Source organism: Apteryx mantelli, unplaced genomic scaffold (genome assembly GCF_036417845.1).
Source record: "Apteryx mantelli isolate bAptMan1 unplaced genomic scaffold, bAptMan1.hap1 HAP1_SCAFFOLD_381, whole genome shotgun sequence".
Lineage (NCBI taxonomy): Eukaryota > Metazoa > Chordata > Aves > Apterygiformes > Apterygidae > Apteryx > Apteryx mantelli.
Window position 1 is genome coordinate 20,041 of NW_027118735.1, and position 13,134 is coordinate 33,174.

A 13,134-nucleotide genomic window follows, 5' to 3' on the forward strand; every position below is an offset into this window, starting at 1 on the left:
TCCCCCCTCTCCCCCCTCTCCCCCCTCTCCCCCCTCTCCCCCCTCTCCCCCCTCTCCCTCCTCTCCCCCCTTTTCTCTCCTCCCTCTCCCCCCTTTTCTCTCCTCCCTCTCCCCTCTTTTCTTACTGTGAGGGTGTTTATACACTGGAGCAGGGCCCAGAGAGGTTATAGAAACTCCACTCCTGGAGATATTCAGAGCTTAACAGGACAAGACCCTGAGCAGCCTGCTCTGAGCAGGAGGTTAGACCAGATAGACTCATGTGGGTTGGGAGGGGCCTCCAGAGTACATGACCATCAGTTCTCAACAAGGAGAGGTTGCCAGTAAAACCAGGAGGGATTTGTACTTTTCAGCTGTTCATGGCTGATGGATATGAGAGTCTTTTGATGATGCCAAGTTATTCAGAGTAGTAAAAATGGAATCCAGTTGTAGTGCTGATGACCTCCTAATATGTAAGTAACAATTCATTAAAAAAAAAAATTTTATATATATATATATATATATCAGTAAATAGTCTTGTGTAAAGGACAGGGGGATAATCCTAATATTTACATATATAAACATGGGATCCTGAATTAACTGTTAGGAGTGAGATATTGTGGTTGTAAGAAATCTACAAAAACATCACTTCAGTGCTCAGCAGACATCCAAAAGCAAGTAACACATTGGGAAATACTAAAAAAAAGAGGTTGGAACAAAACACATCATCATTGTTCTATGGTATAAGCATGTTATAGGTAAACGCGACAAATTGACAACCACTCGGGCCAGGTTGCATAAATTCCAATTTAATAGAATAATTGAGCAAGTCACAAGTAAGCAAAACAGCGCTGGGCGGCCGGGGAGTCTCCTGCTCCACCAACGGCGCGCGCGATCCCCCGCTCACAGTCCCCTTATATGCCTGTAACTTCTGTGGTTGCGCCGGCTGTTGCTGGGGGGGGTCGGGATGAAGGCTGAGGTCTTCCTCTGCGTTGTGCGTGGTGCCCTTCAGGTCGCGCGCATACATTTCACAATGCAATATCGCTCTGCTGGCTCAGTACAATCATTGTGGTGATAGCCCGTACTTAGCGCCTAGTTTCATGGTAAAATCACTTCACGAGTTGATAGCCCGTACTTAGTGCCTAGTTTCATGGTAAAATCACTTCCCGAGTTGATGTAACAAATTATCACCTATCACAATCCCCCCTTTTTGTTTTGGTCCTTTTTAATTTGTTCATCAAATCGAACAACAGCCTCCTGTGCCAGGGGGAGCATCTTTCTTTATGAAAATTAATCCACCTCTATCGGTCCCGGACTCCCAGTAACGGACTCCCCAGGTCTTTCCCAAAAACCATCCCGGATCCTCTGGATGGGTGATATTAAATGTTTACAAGTTCCCGGGGGGGTATAGTGGGGATTTCCCCGATACCCCAGCTGGAGATCCTCTTTGGGGGGGGGTACACCCAGAAGGCCCCCATTTTACTGATAAAAACTTATCTAACCCTGCTTCTGGAGTCCAATCAGAGGCTATAGTTTCACGTCCCCAATAAGCACAATAATAAGAGTTTGGGTAGTTACAGCCCAGGATTAGAACTAGGACAAAAGTAAAACCCCATATGATTTAGACATGGTTCAATAGGCACCAACTCACAAAAAGTAGCTGTAAATGTAGGACTCCCGGGTACACTTCGTACTTGGATCACTGTTTGATCCTCCCACCTTATTAATGACCACTTAAAGGGTGGGTGTATATTATGTTCCCCTTTGATTTGTATTCCTAATAAGCCCAGCACAATCATCTTCCAGAGGAGTAGTGGACCCATGGCTTGGCTAATGGATATTTTACGAACCCTTAATGCCTTGGAGGGGCGTTCCGTGATGCCAAGTGTCTCTGGGACTTTAAAGAGTCTGGGCCTTACAATTTTGGGTATCCCTGCTTAGGAGGTGGCTTATCGGCCTCAATCCTCACAGTTTCCATACGTCTCTGTCTCCTCTGCCTGCTCTTTTGCTCAGAGCAGCAGGGTGCACCGTCTTCTCGACAGCAGCCGTATTCTTCAGGGGAACCTCCTGTATGAGCTTTTTGGATTTTAAAGGCTTCCCAGTTCTCCAGAGTGACACTCAACATACGGCACGGTCCACCTACAATTGGTGTTTTCAATTTTGGCCTTATGTGATCGGGGTGGTTGGCGTAGGTACAACCTTTCTCTGGTTGTACCCCTTTAGCAAAAGCTTCCCACCATTCCACCGATCTTTTCTTGAGATCCCTTTTAATGTCAAATAGGTCAATTTTCCATAACAAAGGTGACAACTGCCGCTAGGGAGGTACCCGTACTACCAATGAGTCCACTACTTCTCTTTACAAATCCTATATTTATAACACACAAAGGGATAACAAATACAATGTGAGGTTTTACAAAATGTGGTCTTACTTATCGAGGTTTCTAGGTTTCTTCTTAAAGGTTACTTTTAAATTGTCCGGGTTTCCAAAGGCTTCCCACGATGATTCTGAGATCGGCCCTTTAATTCTGCTGGCATGTGTCCATCCTCGCTCTGCGGTGCGAATAGCAGTGTTTGTGGTAAGCAAAACAAGGAAAGGTCCCTCCCAGTGGGGAGTCAAGGACGAGTCTTTCCAGTTTTTAATTAAAACCTTGTCTCCAGGGTTAACTCGGTGAATGGAACCTGGTAATTGTTCTTTTGTTCATTTCTCTTAAATCTTATGGCATCCCATATAACATTTCAAAAGGGGAGACTCCTGTGTCAGTTCTGGGCTGAGTTCGTATATTCAACAAGGCTAAGGGTAAACACTTGATCCAATTCATCTGGGTTTCCATCATTAGCTTCCTCTTTCTTCCCATATTTTCCCAAATGTATGTACTACTCCATAAGCGTATTTAGAGTAGGTGTATATAGTCCCTATTTTGCCTTTTAAAATTTCTAAGGCTCTAAAAACCGCATACAATTCACAAGCCTGGGCCGACCAAGTTTTGTCTAGGGGCCCTGATTCTATTAACTAACCATCATATCTCGGCCCAGTGAATTATATTCAGCTTCGGGAACTAATAAAAAGGATCCAACACTTAATCGAGAGTCTGATTCCATTTTCACATTTTTAATTACTGGGACCTTAAAGGGTTCTCCTTTAACTCCTATCACTTGCAATTTCTCTGGGGATGGTTTACACCCCCAGGGTACCGTTTGGACAGTAGATCTTTCTGCCCCAGAATCCACAAGGAATTCTACTTCTTGTCGCTGGGGACCCAATTTCAATTTTATCAAGGGCTCAGTTCCTTTATGAGTCCCCAGCAGATAGAGCCCCTGACCCCCCCTAATCTTCTTGGAACATTTGCTCATCCTGCATTCGCTTCCTGCAATTCCTCTTCAGATGCCCTTTCTTCTGGCAATAAAAACACTCAACCTGCCTCAAGTCCCTCGTCACAACTTCTCTGGGTTGTCCTTCTTGGTGAGGTGGCTTTCTTTTAGGTCCGTTATATGACCTAGGGGGTTGCGCCTGGATCCCTCTCTGTCCTTCTCGGACTGCTGCCACCAGAATCTTTGCCTGCCGCCGATGAGTTTCCTCATCCCTTCGCACATGCACTTTCTGAGCTTCCCTCAGCAATTCGTCCAGTCTTCTATCTTGCCAATCATCTAACTTCTCTAACTTCCTTCTGGTATCTGGAAAGGCCTTTGCTACAAACTGTTTTCAATAGAGCCTGTCCCACAGGGGTACTGGGGTCTACCCCGGAATAAAGTTGCAGGTTTTTCCTAAGTCTCTCAAGGCATTCTGTTGGTGTCTCGTCCCTTTTTTGTTGTTCCATGAAGGCCTTATTAATATTTTGCCCCCTGGGAACAGATTCCCTGATTCCCTGAACTATTATGGTTCCTAGATCGGACATATGTGTCCGATGCTCAGCATTCTGATTGTCCCAGTCCGGCCGTTGGGTGGGCCATTTGATATCTGCTGCGGGACCTTATTGGTGTTGTTGATCCCAAATCCGCATCCCAGCCCTACGGATCATTTCCCTTTCTTCCACTGTAAATAATATGCTTAAGATGGATTGTAATTCCTCCCATGTATAAAGGCTAGGACCCAAAAACTGATCTAGTTTTTCAGCCACCCCTAAAGGGTCTTCTAATAAATTCCCCATTTCCTTCTTAAAATCCCGTACATCCCCTGAACTCAGGGGCACGGAGACAAAACCCATCCCTGGTTGCGGTCCTCCCATGGGGAGTTCTCGCAAGGGGTACAGCTGATCAGGTCGCCCACCTCCCCTCGTTTGACTCCTCGTGACCCTTCGGGTTTCTTCTGGGGAACTAGGAGGGTCTAGATCCTGGTCTGGGGTCGTTGGAGAGGGGCTACGAGGAGGGGCTGGTGTTGGGTTTTGAGCTGGAGCTGAGGGAATATAGGGGGGAGGAGAAACGGGAAGTTCCTCCAATATTTTGTTTTTCTTCCTCGAACCCTTCTCTTTCAGGGTAAATATCATGGTCCGAGTATCTGGTCTTATCCATAAACTAGCATACTCACTTTCTTCTAAACTAAAGGGCTCCTTTGAATTCACATATATATTTGGGGCCTGACATATCCATTTTCAAAAGACCCGTATATTGGCCAATAAAGGGGGTCTCTTCTAATCTGCTTCCCACCCCATACTTGCATGCAGTAATGTACCATTTTCTCTCGACTTTTGCCTTTTCGGGAGGGCCAATCGTTCCAATACTTAATCATTAATCCTAAAGGGCTATCGGGCGGTATATCTGGTAACCGTACTGTAAAGCCCTCTATGGGATCAGAAGACTTGCTCTTTTTCTGTCCCATCTTCCGGAGCACACACACACACACGCTCAATCGCTCCCCTAGGTCGTGGCCCACGCCCTCGCGGACAATGGGAACCGCACTACTGGAGGGTCCGCTCTCGCTTCGTCCCTTGGGGACGTCTCACTTAGACGTGCTCCGGGGATCCCACCCCAACCGAACGGAACCACATACATATACTCACTCAGTCCTGAGTCTTCGTTCGGATCTTCGTGCACAAAGTTTACGGGGTACTGCAGTTCTTTTGCTTACTTGTCCTGATTTAGGGTTCGGAAGTACAGGTTCTGGTAGGGGAACTACCCACTCAAGGGCCATCCGAAGATGGGGCGCCTCCCCTGAGTCAGAGTCCCGAAACCAGGGAAGCCTGTATCCGAGTCACGGCACCAAATTGTTATAGGTAAACGCGACAAATTGACAACCACTCGGGCCAGGTTGCATAAATTCCAATTTAATAGAATAATTGAGCAAGTCACAAGTAAGCAAAACAGCGCTGGGCGGCCGGGGAGTCTCCTGCTCCACCAACGGCGCGCGCGATCCCCCGCTCACAGTCCCCTTATATGCCTGTAACTTCTGTGGTTGCGCCGGCTGTTGCTGGGGGGGGTCGGGATGAAAGCTGGGGTCTTCCTCTGCGTTGTGCGTGGTGCCCTTCAGGTCGCGTGCATACATTTCACAATACAATATCGCTCTGCTGGCTCAGTACAATCATTGTGGTGATAGCCCGTACTTAGCGCCTAGTTTCATGGTAAAATCACTTCACGAGTTGATAGCCCGTACTTAGTGCCTAGTTTCATGGTAAAATCACTTCCCGAGTTGATGTAACAAATTATCACCTATCACAAGCACATATTAGGCTTGTAACTTACACGGTTCGGTTCTGGTTTCCCATCTCAAAGTGGATAATAAAACTAGAGAGGGTTGACAAGGTTTGTCAAAGGGAGGAAACAGCTTCTATGTTAGGAATGTATAAGTAGATACAGCTGAAGTCTATAAAGTCATGAGTGATGTGGAGCAGAACAGTTAATCACTGTCTCTTATAATACAGGAAGTAGGGAATTGAAGAGGTGGCAGGTTCAAAACAAGGAAACGTAGCACAACATTTAGATAAACTGCAAAAATGTTTGCCACAGAACATAGTGGATGCTACAAGTTTACATAGGTTCAAAAAGCAGTTTGATAAATTCATGGAAGAAAAATCCATCAGAGGTCATTGACCACAATGATATCACCTATTTCAAGAAGTCCTTGACCATCAAATAGCTTAGATAACTACACTTTCCCAATATATTCTCCTAGCTCTGTTCTGGCTGCGTTCTACCCTCTGTCTGTCTGTCTCTCTCCTTGGCATCTGCTGTTGGCCATACTTGGTAGATTTCCAAAATGGCTATAAAATATTAGCACATTGTCAAGTATTGTAAAATCCTTGCAAAATGGAGTGAGACAGCACAATTTTTAAATCAAATAATGTAGCCATGCATTTTTTTTCATTTGAACTGATTGTGTATAGCTTGATCTAAGGTTTGGCCTAGAAAATTGTGGTTTATGTAAAAGAAATATAGCTAAACTTTTTTAAATGTTTATAGTCTATATCTAATGCTGAATGCAGGATAGAAATCATCATTTTAAATTGTTTCCTTTATTTAAAACTAAGGCCACTCTAAAGCTATTCCTGCTAGTATAAAGCACACCTTTGCATCATTTAATACTAGAAATACTTTGTTTTTTTACTTTCATACTTTAACCTGTTCTTCCAAAGCAGCAGATAGCTTTGTGTCTGATATTTACAACTCTGGTGTCACTGATCAGCATCAGTGATGCACACTGTGATGAGGAATAAGGGGAATAACATCCATTCCTAAAATATATGCAGGCTGCAGCACAGCATTTAAGTCCCTCTTTTCAAGCTAAAAGCCAGAATAATGATCACAGCTGCACCATCCCTTTGATAATACTTACAAAGTTTCTAGAAATATTTCCCTGTTAGTATCTTTGCAGCCTTCCCCTGTGGAGCAAACAACCCTGAGAATGCTGTACTCTGCTGTCGGTGTCTCCTCTTCGGTTAGTAGAACACAGCAGCCTAGAGAACATTGTCACAGATTAGTTTTTAGATCCTGCAGGCATTATCATGGCCCAGACTAATGCAGCAGCTGGAAATGCCAGAGAAATTGGGACAATCTCAAGTGAAAAATGAAACCACAGATGTGGGGAATGTTGAAAATCAGTGGCTGCTTCCTCGTGTGCAGTCACTCTGCTTGAAGCCAAATACACAGACTCCATGCCTTCCCTTCCTAAGTACAGCAAGTATATACAGAGCCTACTAATATCTGCAGATCAGAAAACAGTGGGTAATTCCTGTACAGCAGAAGCATTTCCTCTTGTTTAGATAGTTTTTCTATGAGAAACTATGCAGTATTTTGAACTAAAGTTTCAGTCTTAAGTTCTCATACAAGTAAGTTTTCAGACGCTTAGTGTCCTCTGCAGTACTTCCTCACTGTATAAATCCAGAAAAGATTCCTGTGAATAGTTTTAAATATCTTTTTTATGTCTTTTCAGTACATTTTACATGTGGAGATAATCTATAATTATGACATTAGTACCACAAAGAGGTCCTTTTCCCAGTTTCCCATGCTATTTGGTGGTTTGCACAGTTAACTGTTTCTCTTTAGATTCACTTTCTTTTTATACAAAAACCACTGAACAAGACAGGAATTAGTGTTTCAGTTTTAATTTTGAAAGTGTTTCCTTATACTTTATCTTATGCCTAAGTTAAGTGCAGATACAGAGATTCATCTGTCCCCCTCTTTAACTGGAGCTGTACAAACCTGGCTGAGGCCAGATTTGGGCACTCAATGAGCGGCCAAAGTATTAGTGTGCCTTTCTGTATTTATATAGATGGAGAATTGACACTTTTTTGTAAGCCACTCAAGCAACATGATGTTAATGTAAACCTGATCATGTACATCCTTCTCACATGCATCACAGGCACTGAGCTGAAATCAACTGAGTTGAGTTCTGAGCCTCAATGCATGTTAGATGTAGCTCTGGCAAATGGGAAAAAATTACTTCCCTGAGCTGTCCGCACCTTCCTTCTGCTGGAGATTAGTGCTCTGCACCAGCAGAGAATGTCTTTTAGCTCCTTACCCCTTGCAGTTTGCAGCCTGCCACACTAGTTTAAATTAAAATTGATAGAAGTAACTTCTACAGCCAGAATAGCTAAGCCTGACAGAGATCATAAGTCTGCAGACCCATGATCTGCTGTTACATATTGTTGGCTCACAGTAATTTCACGCATATAAAAATAAAAGGATTAAGAAATATCAAAAGGAGTGCATATAGCTAAACAGCAAAGTAATGGAGAATATTAGAAGAAAGAAGTCATTATATCTATGCTGTTAACCTGAAATGTGATACAAGAATCTCCTAGATAAGTAGGGGAAGATAAAAGTAGAAATTTTCAAAGTACTGTATGTTTACTGCTTTGATAAGTGTTAGGGAAGCTGATAAAACCTATGGCTAATGACATATGTAAAATTAATTAATACATTTCCAGTTGTAGATTGCAAGTTTATGTTCAATAACTAATAGGAAAAACAGTATTTATAGGTTAATTTCATTTTAAAATCACAGGTATTTTGGAACGGGGGACTTGAACTTAACAGTAGTACAAGCTGACTGGAGGTTTCTGAGATGGTGGTGTTCTTTTGTAAAATCACTGGAGTGCATTTGAACAGGGTACCACTATGCTGCTATTAACGGATTTCTATAAATACTCAGTATGAAATTGATAGTATGGACTAACTTTGTTTAATTAGTTGTTTTGTTGTTTGTGAGTCTACTAGGGTGAGACAAAAACTCCTGAGTAACAAACCAACTTTGTGGCTTGATGTGTGTGTTTCAATATGATTTAACAGAATTGCATTTTCAAGCTTGAATGCCTGAAGTTAAGCACCAAAAATTAGTATCTCAGAAACTTAAACTGTTGAAGAGCATGAACTGCTCCTGTTCAATTTTGATGGCTGGCAAAATTCAAAATACAGTAACATTTGTGTGGCAGTCACCAGACTCTAGGGTGAAGATAAATGTGCACACGCAGCATGGCATTGCCCATGCCGTGCATCCCACAAACAGGGGTCTGCATGTGAACAGTGACCTTTTATCTAAGAGATACAGATGACTGTCCACCAAAAAAAAAAAAGAAAAAAGAAAAGCTGCTGTTCAAAATACTGGGTACTCAGAAACCATTGACAAAGTTAAAATAACTCTTAAAAGTAATAATCTATCAACAAAATGATGGATGGTACAACTGTGAACTTGTCTTAATGTGGCAGTGTTTGATACAGAAATATGTAATAGAGACAGCAGTACTGAAGTACAGAAATACTGTAGCTTACTGGTGGTTAGCTAGCTGCTCAGCAGTGGTCAGGTCAAGAAAAGATCCTAGATCTTTTGTACCAGGCTGGTGTTCTGCTCACTGTGGCGATTGCCTTGGCTTTGGCTCTGCTACAATGCAAAGTAAAGAATCAGCCTTTATCCACATGCAAAATCTGTGTTTTTCAACAGCTTAAGTGAACCTCTCTGCTAGGCCTATGACTTAACTACCATTAGGACTAAGGGGGCATTGCTGGGTAATCCAAATCCCCAGCTCTAGGGAGAAGCAAGCCAGAAGGGACTGCTGAGATGGAAATGACTATAACAAAGACAGCCTTTGGGAGCACTTATCTTTCCCCTCTTCTTTAGTCCAGAGCTCCCGTTCCCTTCAGCTGTTATTTGCAGGATCTGATAAAGGATTCATAGGGTTAGGAAAGGCCTACTCCTAATCTGAGGTGAGAGAAAATGCTAAAATACATCCTTTGTATACAAAATACTGTTGACCTTGTATCCCCTGCTACCAGATTTTTAGTCCTGTATCAAGGACATAAACCTAGGATTTAAATAGATCTGACTAGAAAATTTGGATGTAGTAACATGAATGCCCTTGTTAATGATGAGTGACCGTATTTTCTATCTCTGTTGCATTAAGTTGTATGGTCCTGGGAGTTGATGCTAATGGGTTTAGTATCAGCTTAACTTGGTTTTGTTTTATGCCCTTAAGAGCATGCAAAGCATTCTCATACTAGAAGGTCATGCGAAAAATAATAATTCAGAGGAAAACAGCTATTTTGATTGTTTTGTTTTCCCTACTTATCTGTTACATGTAGGCATTTTAGTGCGTTCTAAAGCAATTAATTTCTTTTATAAAATTACAGAACACCTCTGAGTTGAAGTACATGCTAAAGCTAGACTTCCAGTTGGTTGAAAGCAATATAAAAACATATGTCTTCAATCCCTGGTGCTTCTTTCTGTGGCTAGTGCATCTTAGCATTTATTTAAATGCTAAGTATTAGAATAGGCATACGTTTGAATAACAAGTTAATTTAATTTCTCTTTAAGATGGGTGCCCTGTCACGAATAAAAGTGTAAGTAAGAGTTCATGAATATTTACTTTGAAAACAAGGTTAACAAAACTTGGATGTATACTTCAAGAACATGTCTTCTCTTTTTTGTCTGTCACCTCAGAACAGGGATAGGCAACTTTGCTAACACTTTTGATTTCCTAATGAAAGCTATTTTACATGGAAAGAGAATCACTGTGGCTCAGTTCTAAAAAGACATTTGGTTAGACAGCATTTGTCCACACAAATATAGCTATTGTCTAACTATAACCTTAAATATCTCATCGAACCTTATGACAACTGGTAACCAGCTGTCATAGCATAGTTTTTTTTCCATTTATATTTTTAGGAAAACTTCTGTTATCTTATTTAGTGCCCACTTCATAGTCCTGTGATATGAGTCTTATATTTTGCTGACCCTTTGTACAGAGATTTTGCTTGACACAGGTCGCTTCTTTGAAATGAGTAGTTGCTCAGTATTATCAAAATACAGTCATTTTTCTCCTTTACAGGCTGAACAGTCAAAGGAAGAACAGAAACAGGGTTTAAGTGCTGAGAAACTGATGAAGAAAGCTTCCAAGGATGTGTGTCGGTTACGGGAGCAGAGCCAGAAAGTGCCACTGCAAGTGCAGTCATTCAGGTATGGCCTGTTCTGCTTTTCGGGCTCTTTTTACTGCAGTGAAGTAACAGACATTATTTTTAAACATAATCCAACATGCCCTGTGATATTATTTAAAAATCAACACTCAGTCTTGGGCTGCAAGAAACATCATTCATTTCTAACACAGCTAAAAGTTGTAGATTCAAAGGACCAGGCCTCTAACTTGCTCATGTGACGGAAGTGGCTATATGTCAGCTGAGCTGTGGCAGGAAAAAAATGGAGCAAAAAACTTCCTAACACTATGTTGCATCTGCTATGGGTTAAGCATATTCATGACCTGTTACCATGGCTCAGCTGACCCACGGTAAGTTGCCATTGTGCTTTAAGTAATACGAACTTTTTCAGTGATGCCAGGTGCCTGAAGCAAATCACTTATTAAGGAGAAGTTGGACAATACACATTTGATCAGGAAACTCACAAAACATTGCTTGTGTCTTGCTCAAGACCGTTGCGTTTAAGGGAGAGCAGGGTCTCTCTCTACCGTTTGGTTGCCAGGAGCAGCAGAGATGACATGAAGCATTTAGTTTGGTTCTCTCATTTAGCATAAGCCAGAATAAATGCTTTATGTCTCAAATCTCAGTTTAACTAGAGTTAATTCCTAATAGTCTGGACACAAGTGGCAAGCTAGCAGCCTGGAGGCCACACTTCCATATAAAAAATAAATTGTTGATTGAAAAATGCAATGCTTACTCTTCCAGATAGTGATAAAACAAATTAAGTTAGTTTGCAGTTATGTTTTAACACAAGTTTTTAAAGTTTGATTTCTGGATTCCTGTGTAGGAAGCTTGAGCAAGCTGCTAATAAACTTGGGGATTTATTTTTTCTTGAACCTGTGTATTGTAAACAGTTTGAGAAATCCATAAGCAAATAGGGGCCTATAAGGCACACACTGAAAGCTTCTCTTGCTTTGATTCTGCACTACCCGCAGTTGTGGAGGTAACAGTGCTCAAGACGACATCACTGCCCCACAAGAAGAATGTTGTAAAACTCCATTCTCCTTTATTTTCTGATCACCACGCAATTAGCCCAGAAACTGAGTTTACAGAGCTGATTTTGCTTTGAGGTACTGTTGTTGACTGGAACTCAAGTTTAGCAGTTGACAACATGGTTTAGTCTACTAGACAAGTAGTTACCATCTCCAAGGCTGAATTGTACTGATCCTGTTAGTTGGGCTTGTTACAGTGGTTTAGCCTCAAAGATTAATCACACAGAGACATTCTGAAGCTCTTAAGAAGAATGTCTCTTCTGAGCTTTAATTCTTAACTCCCAAATTTGTCTTCTGTTCCCTAGGTTGCTGGCAGGCAAATGGGTGCCAGCTCCTTGTGCTTCAGTAATCTCTCAGTTCATAGGAGATAGAAACAGTAATAGCACCAGGGAAGCATTTGGAGAATGGGATGACAATTCTGCTTCTGAGTCTTGTTCAGACCTTATTCTTAAAGTTTTTTCCCTCTCCAAAATCAGGATCAAGTGTTTTGCTTTTGCCTTTTCCTCCCTCCACTGAAATACCATCATAGGAAGTACAGTGACTTGGTCAATATTTCAGCCTTGATGTTGCAGTCACTATTGAAATGCTGATTTTTCTTGTTCAAAATTGAAGTTGCTTTTTACATAAATTTGCCTAACAAAGCAGTTTGCCAGAGCAGCCTGACATACCACATTTGTTGTAAATAAATTCACTGTGTTTTCCAAACTCGTATTTTAAAGAAGGATGCTGTAACATCAGGAACTCTACAGTAGATGACAATGGAGTGATAAATAATAAACTAATAAGTTGTTTTCTTTTCTGAATTTAGGGAGAAGATAGCATACTTCACAAGAACAAAGATCAGTATACCAGCCCTTCCAGTTGATGATGTATAATCATGCATTTTCATTGAAGTGGTTTTCTACTTGCTCATCTTTTTTTAGATGAACTTTGTAGTTCTAGTGACCTGCTTTTAAAGATCTTCTATTTTACATTCACCATTGATATGTTTATTTGTAAAATACAGTGAATTGAATTCTTCTGTGCTTAAAAAAAAAGGGCAAAAACCCAACAACCGGAAAACCAAAGTAGATTAATTTTGGTATACTGATTTTGTACAGTTTGTATGTATTGCATGTGTGCTTTTATTTTGTAAAGATGGAACAAAGGAACAAAGGCAGTACTAAGTATGTATCCTGTTGAACGGCACTGTGTTGAGAAATACTACGTTCAACAGAAGATTGTTTATCTTTTCACTATTTTCATGTGAGCAGACTGTGAAGATGGCTGTTAT

The 13,134-nt window shown here is 41.5% G+C and overlaps 1 protein-coding gene across 1 annotated transcript in view; it reads left to right on the forward strand.

The window, feature by feature from the left end:
* The window catches only part of LOC136996411 (protein WWC2-like), a 33,048-nt gene extending 19,940 nt beyond the window's left edge, over positions 1-13,108 (forward strand). Inside the window, exons 12-13 of the mRNA XM_067317333.1 lie at positions 10,728-10,855; positions 12,670-13,108. Coding sequence (XP_067173434.1) covers positions 10,728-10,855; positions 12,670-12,736 — 195 coding nt within the window. The 3' untranslated portion in view covers positions 12,737-13,108. The remainder of the gene's footprint in view (positions 1-10,727; positions 10,856-12,669) is intronic.
* Positions 13,109-13,134: the final 26 nt, after the last annotated feature.